The 20,560-nt window shown below is 44.3% G+C and overlaps 1 protein-coding gene across 2 annotated transcripts in view; it reads right to left on the bottom strand.

Annotated features, from left to right (window-relative positions):
* Positions 1–8,940, bottom strand: part of SPTLC2 (serine palmitoyltransferase long chain base subunit 2) — a 119,916-nt gene extending 110,976 nt beyond the window's left edge. The window contains exon 1 of one of the 2 annotated variants that reach the window (XM_012476890.3): positions 8,812–8,940. In XM_012476890.3, the coding sequence (XP_012332313.2) occupies positions 8,812–8,940 (129 nt within the window). Of the gene's footprint in view, positions 1–7,118; positions 7,210–8,811 lie in introns of those variants that run through there. The other variant, XM_064375070.1, reaches the window with a different exon arrangement.
* Positions 8,941–20,560: the final 11,620 nt, after the last annotated feature.

The following is a 20,560-nucleotide window of genomic DNA, read 5'->3' on the forward strand; positions in this document are numbered from 1 at the left end:
TCCATCTTCCATACTCATTTTTGCCATTTAAATAATTAGCTATTTTTGTTATTCATGTTATTAGCTACACTTAGATGGAGACAAATGGTTATATGAGTTTCCTCTACTAAGAAAATTTCTGTTTCTAGGAAATGAGGTTTAGCACCAACAAATTTAGTTGTCCTGGAAATAACCTGCTTGCCTACATAAAAGTCAAGCTTGGGGAGGCCGAGGCAGGTGGATCACAAGGTCAAGAGATCGAGACCATCCTGGTCAACATGGTGAAACCCCGTCTCTACTAATACAAAAAATTAGCTGGGCATGGTGGTGCGTGCCTGTAATCCCAGCTACTCAGGAGGCTGAGGCAGGAGAATTGCCTGAACCCAGGAGGTGGAGGTTGCGGTGAGCCGAGATCATGCCATTGCACTCCAGCCTGGGTAACAAGAGGGAAACTCTGTCTCAAAAAAAAAAAAAAAAAAAAAAATGTCAAGCTTGTACAGGAGGCAATAAAGACACTACCCTTCAGCCTTTAGCACAATCAGCAGGGCTCTCCAGCACGTGGTGGACTGCAGTCCAACCAGGATCACAGGCCTGGTTTCTCAGCCCAGCTTCTTGAGATTTCAAATCAATATGAAAAAAGAGCAAACAGTTGACACGTTTCCCCTCCTTGTAGCACCAGCCAGCATCTCCCAGCTGAAGCCCTTGGTAACACAATGGAAAGGGTGCTGTAGAAGTCATCAATGGCCCCATTGTCCAGTAGGGAGATCTAAGGGACTGGTGATGAGGTATACCAGAGTGTGTCTGCACCACTGCCAGACCCCAGGACCTTCTCTGGCCTCTTTCTGCTTCTCACAAGCTGTCCTTCACGCTACTAAGAACATTCAGTAAGCCCCTATTGTTTTTAACCATTTGCAAACCTAAAACACTATAAATTAGGCTATGGGTTTCTTTTTTTTTTTTTAAAGATGGGGTTTCACCATGTTGGCCAGGCTGGCCTTGAACTCCTGATATCAGGTGATCCACCCACCTCAGCTCCACAAAGTGCTGGAATTATAGGCATGAGCCACCAAGCCCGGTTGGCTATGGGTTTAATGGCTTATGTATCACCACAATCCATTTCTTATGTCTGTAACATTATTTTAGAGAGCTAGTTTTTGTCAACCAGCAGAGTATGTATGAAATATGACACAATAATTATCATCAAAAAATAGAAATAAAACTGTACTCAACATCTAGCTTTATCCAAACTTAAGATTTAGCTTATATGCTTTAGACCTTTCTTCCATTAAATAAAACATTAACATTACTATTCTTTCATTTAATTCTTATTGAGTCCCTGCTATGAGCTAGGCATGATTCCGGCACTAGACATACACTCCTATGAGAGAGGCAGACAACAGATAAGCAAATAGATATACCATATCAGGGCACACTGCTACAATCAGAATAAAATCAAGGAAAAGGAGCATTTTAAACAGGGGGGAGGTAAGGTGTGAGCAGAGGTGGACTTAGAGTAGGGAAGAGAACTCAGTAAAAATGGTTTCCAGGCTGAGGTAACTGTAAAGGCTAAAGCCCCTGGGACTCCAGTCATGGTGACTCACACCTGTAATTCCAGCACTTTGGGAAGCTGAGGCAGGAGAATCCCTTGAAACCAGCAGGCAGAGGTTGCAGTGAGCCAAGATCACACCACTGCACTCCAGCCTGGGTGACAGATTGAGACTCCATCTCAAAATAGTAATAATAATAAGGCCCCAGGGATGCATGATTGATGGCGATGTGTTCAGGGAACATTGGAAAGCCCAGACTAGCTAGAAAGCAGTGACCTGGCAGGATATGAAGTCAGAGAGGGATGGGAAAGATTATGGTGGGCCTTGTAAGCCCTATCCAAACTTTGTATTTTGTTATCAGTGACAGGATGCCAACAGGATAGTGTCAAGATCTGACATATTTAAGTAGTTCTCCAATTCTTTTAAGAAGTTTGCCCTGGGGAAATGTTATTTCCCTTCCTCAGAGGAATTGGGAATTTGGTGTTTATCATGCCCATGCATTTTTAAATACTTTCACCATATAAACACATGGCCATAAACAATGTAGTATTCTCCTGCATGTATTAGTACTGCATTCCTTCAGTACTATTGCTGAATAATATCCCTTTATATGGATATACCACATTTTATTAATTAGTTGATAAATATTTGAATTGTTTCTACTTTTTGGCAATTATAAATAATGCTGGACTGTATTATAAATACAAGTGTGGCTCATGCCTGTAATTCCAGCACTTTGGAAGGCCGAGGCGGGTGGATCACTTGGGATCAGGAGTTCAAGACCAGCCTGACCAACGTGGTGAAATCCCGTCTCTACTAAAAATACAAATAATTAGCTAGGTGTGGTGGTGTGTGCCTATAGTCCCAGCTACTCGGAGAGCGGAGACAGAATTGCTTGAACCAGGTGGGTGGAGGTTGCAGTGAGCCGAGTCATGCCACACTGCACTGCAGCCTGGGCGACAGAGTGAGACTTTGTCTCAAAAAACAAACAAACATAACTGCCACTCACGGTGGCATGTGCCTGTAGTCCCAGCTACTTGGGAGGCTGAGGTGGGAGGACTGACTGAGCCCAGGAGTTGGAGGCTGTAGTCAGCCATGTCATGCTAGCCTGGGTAACAGAGCAACACCCTGAATCAATCAATCAATAATGCTGCTATTATCATGAATATACAAGTTTCTGCAGAACATATGTTTCATTTTTCTTGGGAGCAGAATTACTGGGTCACATGATAACTCTATTTTTAACTGTTTCCTAAAGTAGCTGCATCATTTTATAATCATACCAGCAATGTATTAGGATTCTAATTTCTCTATTAATTTCTCTATATCCTCATGAACACTTAATATTTTATTTTACCGATCCCAGTGGTGTGAAGTAGTAGCCCACTGTGGTTTGGTTTTGTTTTTTTAAGACAGTCTCACTGTCGACTGAGCTGGAGTGCAATGGTACCATCTTGGCTCACTGCAACCTCCATCTCCTGGGTTCAAGGGATTCCCTTACCTCAGACTCCCGAGTAGCTGGGATTATAGGCACCTGCCACCAAGCCCGGCTAATTTTTACATTTTTAGTAGAGACAGGGTTTCACCATGTTGGCCAGTCTGGTCTCAAGGTGATCCACCCATCTCGGCTTCCCAAAGTGCTGGGATTACAGGCATGAGCCATGGTGTCCGGTCATAACATTATTTATTTTTTAATTAAATAGAATTGGGGTCCCTCAACATTGCCCAGGCTGGTCTTGGACTCCTGGCTTCAAGCAATCCTCACACCTTGGTTTCCCAAAGTGCTGGGATTATAGGCATGAGAAACCATGCCTGGCCATATACCTTATTTGTTTTTTAATTAAATAGAGATGGTGTCTGGCCGCATTGCCCATGCTAATCTTGAACTCCTGGGCTCAAGCAATCCTTGCACCTTGGCTTCTCATAGTGCTGGGATTACAGGTGTGAGCCACCACACCTGGCCCTTAATATGTATTTTTTGGAGTAAGATTGGATCACAGTTGTGGTCTCAGTACAACTGCATATTTCACTGTACTTAGAAACTGTCACAAAATAGTCTGACACAGTGGCTATAATCCCAGCACTCTGGTAGGCTGACGCAGGAGGATGCTTGTGGTCAGGAGTTTGAGACCAGCCTGGGTGGCTGGGTGTAGTGGCTCATGCCTGTAATACCAGCACTTCAGGAGGCCAAGATGGGAGGATCGATTGTGTCCGAGTTTGAGATCAGCCTGTGCCACATAGAGAGACTCTCTCTATACACACACACACACACACACACACACACACACACACACACACATTTAAGTAAAAAAGCGACTAGCCTGGGGAACATAGCAAGACCCATCTCTACAAAAAAAAAAAAAAATTTAGCCCACTCTAGTGGTACACACCTGTGGACCCAGCTAAAGTAGTAGACTAATTTACAATAGACCATATTAAAAAGCAAACCCCCAACACAGGGATTATCCCAATGCTTTAAGAGCCCACATTACACATGTATTATTTCTATAATCAGAGGTAAAATTATTTTTTTAAAAAAGGAAAAATAGCTTTGTAATGAAAAGTAGTCTTAAAGACAAACTTAAGATAAATTTTCTAACAGTAAATGGGTCAAGAGAAAAGGACTTACTTTTTTAATCAGTCACAAATTGCAAATTATATTACAGAAGCTTCTTAGAAACTACTCAGAAGGGAACTGACTTTGAGTCCACAAACCATTTATTTAATCAAGTATGGCACGCCCACTCAGAATGCAAACACTGCCTCTACCCATCCCTCTGAATTGCCTATTCTACCAATAAACACTGCTTCTTTCTTTCAAAAATTGAATCTAACTGAATCAAGCAATTAACTGTCTTGCTCAAAGCAGTGCAAGTTTCTATGGCACCTGGAGAAACCCTAAACAGTGCGCAAGTCTGACTTCTCTGAACATCCTAGTTCTAAAATACTACCCTGAGAACACCGTTGTTGACACATTTCCCAAGAATTCCTGTTAAAGAACATTCCTGAGTACCTCAAATAACTATGGAATTCTTCAGACGCAAGATATGCTTCCCCTTAGAGCAAAAACACTGGAAACAAAAATCTTGTCCTACAAGTTGTAATCACATTATTTCTGAAAGCCTTGCGGTATCTTATCAGGCCCTGTTAAATGTAAACAAGTATATGACCATTCTAACTATTTCTACTGTTTCTCCCTCATAACTATCTTCTCCTTTTCCTTAACTATCACATGAAATCCCCAGTTACTGTTTCCGCTCAGTGGAAACAAAAGCTAGTAGCTATTTAGTAAACCAGCTTTCATTAGTTATTTATTCGCCTTCACCTAAATAGCAAGACTAACACTTTGTTCTTTCTACTTTGGCTTGTCTTATTATTTAACATAAGAACACAACTTTTGCCCCAATTCCTCGAGATAGAATTTTTTATTCTGACAGCCAGAGAGCTCTCATCCTTCCAATATCTCATTAAAATTACACCCAAAGGGAAAAAAGTTAAGGTCAAAACTGTCTTAAAGATAGGTAATTTTTTTTCTTTCATACTTATTAACTAATTAAGGAAAGTAAAAGGCAAACTTAAATCTCAAAAGTTCTATGAAGAAATGGAAGCTCTTTTATTTATTTTTATTATTTTTTTTAAGACAGAGTCTCTCTCTGTCACCAGGCGCCAGGCTGGAGTGCAGTGGTGCGATCTCAGCTCACTGCAACCTCTGCCTCCCGGGTTCAAGCAGTTCTCCTGCCTCAGCCTCCTGAGTAGCTGAGACTACGGTCGAGTGCCACCACGCCCAGCTAATTTTTGTATTTTTAGTAGAGACGGGGTTTCACCATGTTGGCCAGGATGGTCTCAATCTCCTGACCTCGTGATCTGCCTGCCTCCGCCTCCCAAAGTGCTGGGATTACAGTCGTGAGCCAGCAAACCCAGCCTGGAAGCTCTTTTAAAATGAGCTGTTAACATGGAGTTTTAAAAACAAACATATATAAACAAACTACTGTATTTCAGGTGCAACCAAAACATGGCATTTATTTTATCTAATGCTAAATCCACAGAAAGAAATCTGGTAATTAAGATCATGGAATAATGCAACTTGCTACTGAGAAAAACTTCCTGCAAATCCCCTAGACATCTTTAAAAATAGCATAGAATTTTCTGTCAAGACTGGTTTTAATAAAGTCCTACAAAGAGATAAAGGACTGAATTACATAAACTCCCAAAGGTTCTTTCCAATGCTAATATAAAAGTTTCCCTGGGGTAAATTGCCACACTACCTCAAATGAAGGCTGGTGCTCTTCCCACTTATTTGAATAGCAGAGAGGAAAAATTACTGCTTTTTTGTTCAACTGCAACTATTGTGAAAACTGTGTGTCTACTGTCATCACTAAACAGCAATGTCTGATTGTTTCATAACTCCTTCCTACCACAACATCTGCTAATCAAATTCTAAACACAAATCCAAGAGTTGTTCTTTTACTATATACATTCATTCATCCCTTCAAGCACAGAAACATACTGTTTTTTTGTGTTGAGACGGAGTCTTGCTCTGTCGCCAGGCTGGAATGCAGTGTCGTGATTTGGGCTCATGCAAACTCTGACTCTCTGATTCAAGCTATTCTACTGCCTCAGCCTCCGAGTAACTGGGATTACAGGCGCCTGCCACTGCACCCAGCTAATTTTTGTATTTTTAGTAGAGACGGAGTTTCACTATGTTGGTCAGGATGGTCTCGATCTCCTGACCGCGTGATCCGCCTGCCTCGGCCTCCCAAAGTGCTGGGATTACAGGTGTGAGCCACTGCACCCAGCCAGAAACATACTCTTGAGAGTGTAAAGTGATCTTAGATGTTTCTGACTTTTCTGCTGTTCATTAAAAGACATGGTGGGAAATGTGAGGAAAAGAATTTACTTCTCAACCCTGTTATACTCTAAATTCGCATTTTAGTAAAAGCATGACACACAGCTGTATGCATATTTTGATGGCAGAGTTGGTAACATTTCCCCCAGAAAGAGGGGAAAGATAGGTAGTGGTTGGAGCACAAGCACATCACTTTAAAAAAAGTGAAAACCACCTTCAAAAGATGTTAAGATACTGTATTGCTCTCATGAAGTTACCAAGATCTCTCTTTTGTATAAGAAAAGAAAGAAAAAAAATTCACAGACAATATTCCTCCATCTGAGAGTGCAGAAAGCTCCAGATCTGAAGTCTGTTTTAAAAAGACTGGTGTGTAGTTTTCTAGAAAGGACTGCAGCCCTCACAGCATTCCAACAGACCATTCTTCCAAATACCACCAATGTGCCTGAGTGAAACTTTTACTGAAACATGTCCCCAAAAGTCAACCAGATGTTATGATGTTATTCATACAGATTTTAAAATGCGACGTTAGTACCTTGATATTTCTTCATCTTATTAATTGGCAAGCTCTAAAGAAATATCATTCTATAAATTCTAAATTGTTAAGAGATTATAGGAGAGAGGTCCTTGATTTGCTACTAAATCAGAACATAATGCATAGGGATTGAAAGGAGCATATGAACACAAAGCACCTCTGAAGTATGAACACATTTCTCTTGACTTCCTTTTTCATTTAAAAAAAATCATACCTGAGGCAAGTGCACCTGTAATCCCAGTACTTTGGGAGGCCAAGGCAGGCAGATCACCTGAGATCAGGAGTTTGAGACCACCTCAGCCAACATGAAGCCCCATCTCTACTAAAAATATAAAAATTAGCCGGGTGTGATGACAGACGCCTGTAATCCCAGGTATTCAGGAGGCTGAGACAGGAAAATTACTTGAACCCGGGAGGTGGAAGTTCCAGTGAGCGGAGATCGCACCAGTGCACTCCAGCCTGGGCAACAAGAGGGAAACTCCGTCTCAAAAACAAAAAACAAAAAACAAAAAACCTCACTCATTCATCTGCAATGTATTTTCTAACTCCTACCCGTTAAATTTCCCTGTTACATTCTATATCACAACAGTTTTGGCTTGTAAGTCATTTACATTGCTAGGAGAACAACAGACTATTCCACTGCTTATGAGCTGATTGTTATCACTTCCCTCACACAATTATTTCTTTAAGAGTGAAAACAAATCTTTTGATCTGTGTATTACTTTGCTTTGACACCTTACGATTTCAGGGGAGGTCAAGTCTGTTTTACGTATTTTTCCCCTCAACTCTCAGTCTCAGTATCTCAACGTGACCTGGAGAAATGCTTTATTTTCTGATTCACATCAAACATTAACAGGTCTATCCATCATAACTAATCATCTGGGGAGGAGCCTGTCAGATATTTATGTTAAAGCCAAATTAAGACCACCATCCTATCAAAACTACAACAGTCACACTCCTGCTAAAGGGGAACAGAGTACTTTTTTTTTAAAGTGCTCCTTAATATCTATCTGTACAAGACTTAAACGTATTAAAGTCAACTGGAAATTTACACAACACTCTCTTCCAGGAATACTGATCTTGAATCTTTTTAACCAGCTCACCATTAAAAATACATTTCAACAGAATATCTGTCGTCGAGAGCACTGTAAGGTTGTTAATAAGCATTGTCTTAAATTTAGAACTTTTCAAAATATTTTAGAACTGCCTGAACGTGGTTGATGATTCAGCATGGCTAATTAGTATAGAGTCATCGCAAGTCACCACCAGGCTCAACAATCCCCTTTCTGATAGCACTCGTGTTCAGGAAAGGGTCGAAGGGGTCACCTAATCCAACATGGAGCATGGGGTAGAGCCTCACCACGGGCAGAGTAAGGAGGGTAATGCTTTCGAGGCACCAGCCTGGATTCCCTGCCAGATCTTCCGACCAACGTCCTGCTTGGGGAGCGAACGTGGTAGTCCAGAATGTGGTTGGGAGAGACTGGGTTTGTTTCCATCTGACACCACCGTCTAACTTTCCTTGCCTCTTAAGGACCCCAAGGGTGGTTTTCTCTTTGAACGGCTGCAGGACTTTAAGAGGAAGCAACTACCTCGGGGGGTTGAGGAGGGACCCTCGGGAGCCCTTGAGTGGCTCCCACCGGGGTCCGAGGGATCCCTCATTGCCTCCCCTGAGGGTGGCACACACTTCTGGCAGAATCTGGCAGAACTCCGGGGGGGAGGGAGGAAGACCTCCAGGCGCGGAGAAGTGGGAAGCCCCCGTGCCGTCCTTGAGTTTCCGGGCTCGGGGAGGTTGGGCCAGTGCCCAGACACTGCCGCCCACACCTGCGAGCGGCACCCACCCCGCGGATGGCCCCGCGACCTCGCCCCGTCCGGCCTCCCCTCCGCCGGCCCGCCCAAGCCCCCCGTACCTGGCCGGCGGCGGCTGCGGCTGCGGCGCTGCTCTTCACGTATCCGTTCCGCACGTCCCCGTTGGCCACGCAGCCGTTCGCCCGCACCGGGCGGCGGCAGCAGCAGCAGCCTCCGGGCCCCGGCCGCATCGTCCTGGCAGCACCAGGCGCAAGGAAGGTTCTGTGGGCGGCGGCAGAGGCGGCTGCTCCAAGTCCCGCTCCGCACCCCACCCACCTCCCTGAAACCGGAAATGGCTGCAGCGCCGCCGCCAATTCCCGGGCGGTTCTTCACAGGGGGCGGGGCCCTCGCCGCTGAGGACCGGGCTCGCCACAGACCGCGCAGCCAAGCAGAGCGGCGGGACCGGCTGAGAGGGACGTGCGCCTGAAGACCGCTGACCAATCTGGAAGAGAAGGAGGCGGACCCATACTGCTGCCTGGCCAATCACGGACGAGAGCAAAGCGCCTGGCTGTTGTAAAGGGGGCTTCCTTAGAGGGACTCGAGGGCTTGGCATCTGATTGGAGGCCGCATCCAGGTCGTGGGTAGGGCTTGGCTGTTTAATGGTCCAGACCGAGGAGGAGGCAGGGCCCAGGGAGAAGTAGCCAATTAGAGTGTGAGGAAAGAAAAGGGGCTGAGCCGAAGTCTCTAGAGCGGGTTCCAGGATCTCCAAGACAGGTGGCGCCCTCTCTGCCCTTGCCTCCTAGGAAGTTCTGGGGTTTATATCCTAGCCCAAAGACAAGCAGCTCACTTATTTAATTAGCTGATTCCTCTGTGAGTGTTTATAGATTTTTTTGACAACCTCTCACAATTCTTCAGTATGCATCAGACATTCACATATTTTTGAATTACTATAAGTAATGATTCAGATGTCTTTCATGGGCCCTTCACATTTGCCCTTGGCAGGATTTTCTATACAGTCTCCTTTAAAGTCTTTCCTTCGAAGTTAGAAAACCTGCTGTAATTCCAACTCTGCCAATAACTGGAAGCTAAAAACTTGAGCACTGTATTTAACCACTTTAAGAGTCAAATTCTTTAAAATGGAGCTATTACTTCCTGCTTCATAGACTTATTGCAAGAATCATATCATTAAAGCATTATACACCTATTATAATACTTGGCTCATAGTAGGAGTATAATAAATGTTACTTTCTCACCCCTTTAGTTCCATCTTCCCACTGGGTTAGAAAGCAAGGAAATTACATTATAGTAAGAGAATGTCTTTTATCCATAAAGAATTTAGTGTCACCCTGTGCAGTGGCTCACGCCTGTAATCCCAGCACTTTGGGAGGCCGAGGCGGGCGGATCACGAGTTCAGAAGATCGAGACCATCCTGGCTAACACCGTGAAACCCCGCCTCTACTAAAAAAATACAAAAAATTAGCCGGGTGTGGGGGCAAGCGTCTGTGGTCCTAGCTACTCGGGAGGCTAAGGCAGGAGAATCTCTTGGACCCGGGAGGCGGAGGTTGTGGTGAGCCAAGATGGCACCACTGCACTTCAGCCTGGGCGACAGAGTAAGACTTTGTCTCCAAAAAAAAAAAAAAATTTTAGTGTCACAGTTAAGAGTATGGACTCTAGAGTCGGTCTGGGTTTTCAATTCTAGCTGTGCCACTTACTAGCTGAGTGACTTCTATGTGTCTTCATCTGTTCAGTGGGGATGGTAATAGTTGTCATAAAGATTTAATAAGTTAATGTATGTAATATATTTTGTACAGGACCTAGCAATTAGTAAGCATTCATTAAGTGTTGGTTACTAGTAATTGCTGAATGCACCTATGAGAATCCCTGCATTCTTCCCCCACCCTGCAGGAGCTTTAGAAAGGGGGTACACAAGGAATCAGTTTTGCATAACTTAGGAGCTGAATAATCTAACAGAAGATGGGATCGTTCATCCCACACATCCTCTTTGAGTTGGCAAACACTATTGATCCCAAAGTGAATATATGTCTGTATGTATAAGGCTAAAAAGGAAGCATATGGCTGTGCTTCATGGAGCTTACATTTCAGTGAGAAACAAGATGTATGCATATAAAGAAAACAACAGGCCGGGCACGGTGGCTCACGCCTGTAATCCCAGCACTTCAGATCACCTGAGGTCAGGAGTTCGAGACCAGCCTGACCAATATGGTGAAACCCCATCTTTAAAATAAATAAATTAATTTAAAAAAAGATCCCAGCAAAATTTTGTCGAGGGTTATGTTACTCAAGAATGAACAGAGATGACTAAGTGGAGGTGTTATGTAAAAGCATACTGTACCCTCAGCAGATTTAAATTCCAACTCTCCATTATAACTTTTTAAAAGATTGTGAAAATATCAAAATGTACATGAATCAAGTTTTAATATACTGTATGATGGGTGGATGAGGCTGTCCATTGTACCATTTGTTTGAATTCTCAGGCATGGTTTGGCAGTGCAAGAACTCTGTAACATTAACAAATTCAATAAAAAGTAAATATATGGAAAAAAAAAAAAAAAAGAAAGAAAACAACAGTAAAAGACCAACCTAAGGCTGGAGAGATTAAGCAACAGGAGTTCTGATGAGGCAAGCTGAATGGCAGTGATGAGTCTGACCATGTAGAAAGTTTTCAGGGCAGGAATCCAAATGGAAGCAGAGCTAAGGGATTTACCTGAAGTTTAGGCAGTGAGCTGAATGAATTTGGAGAAGGCTTGTGAGGAAGATGTGCAATGAGCTAAATCTTGGAGAATGATGGGTCTTGGAGAGCTGCAACTGAGATGGCTGGGGAGCGTGTTCTGAGGAAACCTTCAGAAACTCAGATGTAGAGTCTGGAAAGAGCAAAACCTAAACTGCAGCCTAAGAGGAGTAAAGGAGCCTGGCTAGATTAGAGGAATCCTGTTAGCCAGTCCCTCCTTTGGGACTGGCCCCTTGTCTTGTTCTGCCACTTACTCACCCTGTATAGTCTTGGACAAGTCATGCAAACTCACCCCTGGTTTCCTCACTCATCTTACAAAGTGTGTACCTGTACTACTTACCTTACAGGCTTTTGTGAGCATCAGTGATACAGATGATCTGATTACTTCACATGCCATTGCTAAATCACGAAAATGATGCTGCAGTAGGCAGTTGGAAACACCCCAGGCTCCATGTACTCTGGAAAACAACCCCTTCCAGATGCATAAGCCACTTCATCATCATTTTACAGTGTTCATATGCAAAGTAATATGCTAGGCACCAGAAACACAACCCTTCTCTTCCGTCAAGATTGCTCAAACCACTTCAACTGTGAAGCCTGTTTTGAACCCCAACCTCCCCACAAAATTAGTTGCTTTCTCCTCTGTGAACTTTATACACACCTGTGTAAGCATGTGTCACACTGCTTTGAGGTCCTTTGAGAGGGAGGTTACACAATGCTTAGAAGCAAGAGCTCTGCAGTCAGATATACCATAATTGAAGACCAGTTTCAGCACTTAGAACCCTTAAGATTTAGGTAAAGCTGCCTAACGTCTCTGTGACTCAGTTCCTTCTTCTGTAAAATGGGATATACCTCATAGAGTTGGAGAATTAAGAAAAGCATTTAGGTTGGGCGCGGTGGCTCACACCTGTAATCCCAGTACTCTGGGAGGCTGAGGCCGGTGGATCATGAGGTCAGGCATTCAAGATCAGCCTAGTCAAGATGGTGAAACCGCATCTCTACTACAAATACAAAAATTAGGCAGGCGTGGTGGTGGGCGCCTGTAATCCCAGCTACTCAGGAGGCTGAAGCAGAGAAGTGCTTGAATTCAGGAGACAGAGGTTGCAGTGGGCTGAGATCACACCACGGCATTGCAGCCTGGGCAACAGAGCGAGACTTTGTCTCAAAAAAAGGAAAGAAAAGCATTTAGTACCAAGACCTGTTACATAATATTCAATGAGTGTTGGTAATTATTCATTGAATAAATGAATTACTTACTAAGTTAATGAATGGTTGATTGAATACATTTATACTTACAACTAGACAGCAAGCTGGGAGAATTGAGGAGATTGTCTAATTCATCTTTGGGTTCCCAGCACCTACCACGTGCCTGTCACATAGCAAATGCTCAATAAATGTTTGATGAACAAATAACTGAATGAATGAATTAAAATTTGGCCTCACACTTGTAATCTGAGCACTTTGGGAGGCTGAGGCAGGTGGACCACCTGAGTCCAGGAGTTTGAGACCAGCCTGACCAACGTGGCAAAACCCCATCTCTACAAAAGCTACAAAAATTAGCCAGGTGTAGTGGCACATGCCTGTAATCCCAGCTACTTTGGAGGCTGAGGCACAAGACTTGCTTGAACCCAGGAGGCGGAGGTTACAGTGAGCCAAGATCACACCACTGCACTTTAGCCTGGGTGACAGAGAGAGAGACTCTGTCTCAAAAAAAAAAAAAAAAAAAAAATCTGGCCTTGTCTCCAGAGAAACTTTATCACATGGAGACTGTGTTAATTAAGGTTTTTTGGTTGTGGATACCATAAGCCAATTTTAGAAAACTTGTTCAAGAAAGGTAAATTTCCTAGAACTCTCCTGAAGACAAGGAAGTGTTGGCACTCAGAAAAATCCTAAACCTCAGGACCAGAAAATTATGGACCTTCCTTCCTCCTAACCAAACCACTTCTGATGCTTAGCTCTCAGCAACCTACAACTTTCACATTCATGAGGTCAAACTTCTATACTCTCAAGAAAGAGAAATCTGATTGGCCTAGCTTAGGGTGAAGATGGGTAAATCTTACCAATCACAATGGCCAGAGCACAAGGTCAAACTGCTGGAGATGAGGAATCAGTTACAGACAAAGAAAAATCGTAGCAGAGAAGGGAGCAACAACCCTATCAGTGTTCAACTCAGGGAGATAGAATCTGGGAGTGAAAGGGACGAACAGCAATAGCTTGGAATGGGTGTTAAAGAAAGAGGCTGTCAGTACAGCATTTTTAAAAGGGCTATGTGCCCCCTTTCTCTTCCAGTTCTAGGCGCTTCGGGAGCCATGGCTTAGGTGCAGACATAGCCAAGTCCAAGAACCATACCACATACAACCAATCCCGAAAATGGCACAGAAATGGTATCAAGAAACCCCGATCACAAAGATAGAATCTCTTAAGGCGGTGGACCCCCAGTTCCTGAGGAACATGATCTTTACCAAGAAGCACAAGAAGGACCTAAAGAAGATGCAGGCCAGCAAGGCCAAGGCCATGAATGCACGTGCTGAGGCTACTAAGGTCCTCGTAAAGCCCAAGGAGGTTAAGCCCAAGATCCCAAAGGGTGTCAGCCACAAGTTAGATCGACTTGCCTACATTGCCCACCCCAAGCTTGGGAAGCGTGCTCGTGCCCCTATTGCCAAGGGGCTCAGGCTGTGCCGGCCAAAGGCCGAGGCCAAGGATCAAACCAAGGCCCAGGCTGCAGCTCCAGCTTCAGTTCCAGCTCAGGCTCCAAAAGGTGCCCAAGCCCCTACAAAGGCTTCAGAGTAGGTATCTCTGTCTGTCGACGTGTGGACAGAAGGACTGGTGCAACCCCACCCCCCGCCCCCAGGCTGCCATCTGCATGGGGCTGAGGTCCCCCTGTGCTATTGGTACAAATAAACCAGAGGCAGGAAAAAAAAGACTATGCATAGATGGCTGTGTAGGAAGAGAAATGAAGTAAAAGAAACCAGGTTATAGGCCGGGCGTGGTGGCTCACACCTGTATTCCCATCACTTTGGGAGGCCAAGGTGGGAGGATCACGAGGTCAGGAGTTCAGGACCATCCTGGCCAACATCGTGAAACCCCGTCTCTACTTAAAATACAAAAAAATTAGCCGGGAAGGGTAGCGGGTACTTGTAATCCCAGCTACTCGAGAGGCTGAGGCAGAGAATTGTTTGAACCCAGAAGCACTGCGCTCTAGCCTGGGCGACACAGTGAGACTGTGTCTCAAAAAAAAAAAAAAAAAAAAACACACAGGCTATTTAGCTGGAGGAGCGGCTGGTCAGCACTATCAGATAAGGTTCTTGGTTGTATGCACTGCAAGTCAATGCTGGCTGACTTACACACAGAAAGGAAGTCAAATTCATTGGAATGTTATTAGCAGCTCAGAGACTTGACTGAAGGCCAGAGGACCAGGCTTAGAAAAAGTTAGGAGCCACTGGAACGTCAGAGGGCTACACAGCAAGAACCACAACAAAGATTTGTGGCAGAAACTGGGGAGCACACCTCTAAATTAAGTTTAGCCTAAGGCTGCCTCCTTGTAAGTTCCACCTAAAGGTTTCTTCTTGGATACACACAAACCTAACTAGATATATAAACAGGATGTAACTTCAGGTATTTGCTTTTTTTTTTTTTTTTTTTTTGAGACGGAGTTTCGCTCTTGTTACCCAGGCTGGAGTGCAATGGCACGATCTTGGCTCACCGCAGCCTCCACCTCCTGGGTTCAGGCAATTCTCCTGCCTCAGCCTCCTGAGTAGCTGGGATTACAGGCACGTGCCACCATGCCCAGCTAATTTTTTGTATTTTTAGTAGAGACGGGGTTTCTCCTTGTTGACCAGGATGGTCTCGATCTCTTGACCTCGTGATCCACCCGCCTTGGCCTCCCAAAGTGCTGGGATTACAGGCGTGAGCCACCGCGCCCAGCCAAGCTCTGGTATTTGTAACAAGAAGCCGGCCATCCTGGTGTGGTGGCTCACGCCTGTAATCCCAGAGCATTAGGAGGCCAAGTCAGGCAGATCACCTGAGGTCAGGAGTTCAAAACCAAACTGGCCAATATGGTGAAACCCTGTCTCTACTAAAAATACAAAAATATTAGCTAGGCATGGTGGCAGGCGGGAGGGCGAGGCAGGAGAATCACTTGAACCTGGGAGGCAGAGGTTGCAGTGAGCCCAGATTGCACCACTGCACTCTAGCCTGGGCAACAAGAGTGAAATTCCATCTCAAAAACAAAAAAAATCAAATAAGTAGCCAAGCCTCAGGCAATAACAGAAGCCATTCTTCAGCCAGTCAACAGGCAGCCAACTGTTCAGTGTTCAAATAAGGCAAATGCTGAGCTATAACAGTTCCAACTGTTTCTGTGTCTCATTTCTGTTTTCCGTATGTTACTTTCCTTTTTCTGTTCATAAATCCTGTCTGACCATGTGACAGCGCTGGAATCTCTCTGAAACTTCTGGTTCTGGATGGGGGCTGCCCAATTTGAGGATCATTATTTGCTCAGTTAAATTCTGTTAAATTTAATTTCTTTGAAATTTTTCTCTTAGCAACATCCCTGCCAAAACAAATGACTTCCAACTACCCCTTCCATTTCCATCCTTTTGTCACTTGGTCGAGAGTCGACTACTGGAGAGACTATCTGCTTGCTTGAGTTTAGGTCACACTGGTCCTTACAGGTGCAAACAGAAGGGAAAAAGTTTCCTTCACCTTTCATGGTGGGAGGTACTTACCAAGATGCACCATCCTAAGAAGAGTATATTCAGTGAGAAGAGGTGATTTCCCAAAAGGAAACGGGGGACCTAACAGAAAAAGGGAATGGACACTGGGTGAGCAAAAATGGCCAATGTCCTTTATATCGGTTAAGGCTGCAGAGCAATCACAAGATAGAGCTGCATACTGTGGTATGCACCTGTAATCTTAGCTATTCATGAGGTAATGACAGGAGGATCACATGAGCCCAGGAGTTCAGGACCAGCCTGGGCAATATAGCAAGACCCCACTCAAGAAAAAAGAAAAAAAAGAAGAACCACAGATGAAATGGAAAGGGCCCTTCAGAAGTAATCTGCTTTTGCATGAAAACCAGAGATAGACGATGTAGAGATATTATTTGAACCTGACTCTGAGAGCACCATTTGGTCTTCCCTTTTTTTTTTGAGATGGAACCTCACTCTGTTGCCTAGGCTGGAGTGCAGTGGCACGATCTTGGCACACTGCAACCTCCGCCTTCTGGGTTCAAGTGATTCTTAAACCTCCCAAGTAGCTGGAATTACAGGCGGGTGCCACCACGCCCAGCTAATTTGTGTATTTTTAGTAGAGATGGGGTTTTGCCATGTTGGCTGGTCTGGTCTTGAACTCCTGATCTCAAATGATCCACCCACCTTGGCTTCCCAAAATGTTGGGATTACAAACATAAGCCACCACGCCCGGCCTGCTCTTCCCTTTTTAAACTTTTCATGCTTCATTCATTCATTTATTTATTAGGCCAATCGCACAACAAGTATTTTTTGCTGGGCATCATGTTGGGTACCACAAATACAATGATAAATAGAAAGTATTCAGCAGGAAAGGGACAGGCTGAAAAAAAAGGAAAAAGAAAAAAGAAAAAATAGAAAGTAACATGGTCTCTGCTCTTATGGAGCTTTCAATCTCGATTACAAGAAATGTGTCTGCTATTTCCCCTTTCATTATTCCTAATCCAATAGAGTAAGTGAAATAGACCAATTCTCTCCCTGGGTTTCTGATCCTACTTTTGAAGGAAAAGCTTGGATAATGGTTTTCGATTATTTTTAGTGGCAATATTTGCATCCACAAAACTGGGCAGGTCCTGGGACAAAAGTTTAGAATTGCATTATGATCATGAGGCCTGAGCTATTTAAATGAATGTTTGCATGCAAACATGAAGCTTTAAGAGGAATGATGGGGCTTGGGAGGCCGAGGCGGGTGGATCTCCTCAGGTCAGGAGTTCAAGACTAGCCTGGCCAACATGGTGAAATCCCGTCTCTTAAAAAAAGGAAAAAAAAAAAAGAGGAATGATGGTTCCTGATTATACACCTCCAGGGTGCCAGCTGATCATTTAGTAGAGATTTTAGTCTGTACCTAACAAAGCATTTGCAATGGGAGTTCTGCAATAATACAGACGAGTGCTCCAGGAAGAGGCAGCCAGAGCCTACGTCTCAATGGCAGGTCTCTGCCCTTGAGTTACCTCTACTCCAGAAGCACCTGAGAGCTTCCTCTACCACACCCCACACTGCCACCCTGAACTTCCCGTGGGCATTCACCTGGCTGAATGTTGCAATCACTTCAGGTTCTGCTTCAGGAAGCAAGTGGACTTTTGCTTCTGGCTTCAAGAGGGAGGAGAAGGGATGGTGATGCAGATTATGGTAATGATGGTGGTGTTAGCCAAGACTCTGAGTTGTAAGTTTTGAAACTGAATTTAAATTGGATTAAGCATAAAGAGGATTTATTGACTCACATAACCAAAAATCAAGAGTAGATCTGATTGGATCCAGGTACTCAAATGATGTCATCAGGAATCTATCTCCGTCCCTGGCTTGGGGTTCCTCTGAATTAGCTTTATTTCCAGAAAGGCTGCCACCATGTGATGGCAAAGATGGCTTGTGGTAGACAAGCTTGCTTTCAATCAGCTTTAAAACTTCAACTGAGGCCGGGCATGGTGGCTCATGCCTGTAATCCTAGCACTTTGGGAGGCTGAGGTGGGTGGATCACCTGAGGTCAGGAGTTCAAGACCAGCCTGGCCATCATGGTGAAACCCCATCTTAAAAAAAAAAAAAGAAAACTTTAACTGAAAGACACTGCCTGTTTTCTGTAGTCTCCTCAAGATTCCTAGATAGACTCCTGTTGGCCCAGCTTGGGTGACATGCATCAGGTGACTGTTGAATGGATTGGCCAGGCCTGAATCTTGTGCCCACCCACTCCACCAATTCTAAGCCATAGGCTCAGAGAAGGGGAGACCAGTGGTTTTCCAGTGGGAGAAGATGGGTGCTGTTGCCAGAAAAAAGAGTGCTGAGCAGGCATAAGCAACGGATGTCCATTACATGATCATGTTTTTTTTTTTTTTTTTTCTTTTCTGAGACGGAGTTTCGCTCTTGTTACCCAGGCTGGAGTGCAATGGCGCGATCTCGGCTCACCGCAACCTCCGCCTCCTGGGTTCAGGCAATTTTCCTGCCTCAGCCTCCTGAGTAGCTGGGATTACAGGCACGCGCCACCATGCCCAGCTAATTTTTTGTATTTTTAGTAGAGACGGGGTTTCACCATGTTGACCAGGATGGTCTGGATCTCGACCTTGTGATCCACCCGCCTCGGCCTCCCAAAGTGCTGGGATTACAGGCGTGAGCCACCGCGCCCTGCGTTAATCCCTCATGATAACTGTTCTGTGTGTTTACTTAACTGATTTAAGTGACAGATATCTTTATCTTCATCAAATCATTATCCTAAAGCCATTAATAAACATTCTTTATATATGTAACTGTATAAGAAAATTAGAAATACAGACAGAGCACTGACTCTCTAAGAGAGTGATAAAGGGCCAGGCGTGGTGGCTCACACCTGTAATCTCAGCACTTTGGGAGGGGCGAGTGGATCACCTGAGGTCAGGAGTTCAAGGTCAGTGTGGGAAACACGGTAAAAGTCATCTCTTCTAAAAATACAAAATATTAGTCAGGCATGGTGGTGCACACCTGTAATCCCAACTACGAAGGACGCTCAGGCAGGAGAATGGCTTGAACCTGGGAGGCGGAGGTTGCAGTGAGCCGTAATGACACCACTGCACTTTAGCCTGGACAACAGAGTGAGACTCCATCTCAAAAAAAAAAAAAAAGAGAGAGAGAGCAATAAAGGACTCCTGAGGCAACATACCAGCTTTGAATGTTATATATCATGAATTTAAAATGGCAAAAATTGAATTGTATTATGTGTGAAGTATATCTCAATTTAAAAATTGCTTAAAAAAAAAAAAGACATAAATAAGAAGTTGCATTTGTTCCTAGGTAATGTGACGTATGCATTTAGTGGTGTGATGGAATTTGCATATTTAAACAGAATAGATGGAAGGCAATGCTGTCATTCTTTTCCACTTCATCATAGAACCCTTCAAAGATTTAGCTATTGTCCCCATCACTTTCTTTACATTTACTTGGCAATGCTACATATTCTTACACAACATAACTTCTTTTACAATGGCCTTTGGGATTCTTCGACTACCTTCAATATTTTGCTAACTTTTTCTCACATTTTTTCTCTATCTTACGCCACTTAGAAAACCAATAATTTTTGGCGCCTGATATCTCGGAGGACCATTTTAACCTATATCTAGAAGAAGACTATTCTGTTGTTTATGCTCCCAAAGACTCCAAAGCTACATGACAGGTTCTTTCAATAAATGTCCTGAAAAGTATGGGAAATAGATAGGCAATGGGAATGCAACAGGGATGCCCAAGAGTTAGGGAAAGGAACTTTTTTTTTTTTTTAAAGAGACGGGGTATTGCTATGTTGCCCAGGCTGGGGTGCAATGGCTATTCACAGGCGAAATCCCACTGCTGATCAGCATAGGAGTTTTGACCTGCTTCGTTTCCAACCTGGGCCGGTTCACCCCTCCTTAGGCAGCCTGGTGGTCCCCCGGTCCCGGGAGGTCACCATATTGATGCCAGACTTAGTGCGGACACCCGATCAGCATAGCGCACTACAGCCCAGAACTCCTGGACTCAAGAGATCCTCCAGCCTTAGCCTCCCGAGTAGCTGGGACTACAGGCATGCACCACTGCACCTGGCACTTTTTTTTTGAGACAGAGTCTTCCTCTGTTGCCCAAGCTGGAGTGTGGTGGTGTGATCTCAGCTCACTGCAGCCTCCACCTCTTCCAGCGAATCTCCTGCCTTAGCCTCCCGAGTAGCTGGGATTACAGGCATGCAACACCATGTCCGGCTAATTTTTATATTTTTAGTAGAGACAGGGTTTCACCATACTGACCAGGCTGGTCTCGAGCTCCTGACCTCAGGTGATCCACCTGCCTAGGCCTCCCAAAGTGCTAGGATTATAAGCGTTAGCTACCCCTCTCAGTCAGGAACTTTATTGTACTGACTTTAAGACCTGACATTTGAACATTTCAAAATAC

This window comes from Aotus nancymaae, unplaced genomic scaffold (genome assembly GCF_030222135.1).
Source record: "Aotus nancymaae isolate 86718 unplaced genomic scaffold, 86718_ANA_hifiasm-v0.15.2.pri h1tg000011l, whole genome shotgun sequence".
NCBI lineage: Eukaryota > Metazoa > Chordata > Mammalia > Primates > Aotidae > Aotus > Aotus nancymaae.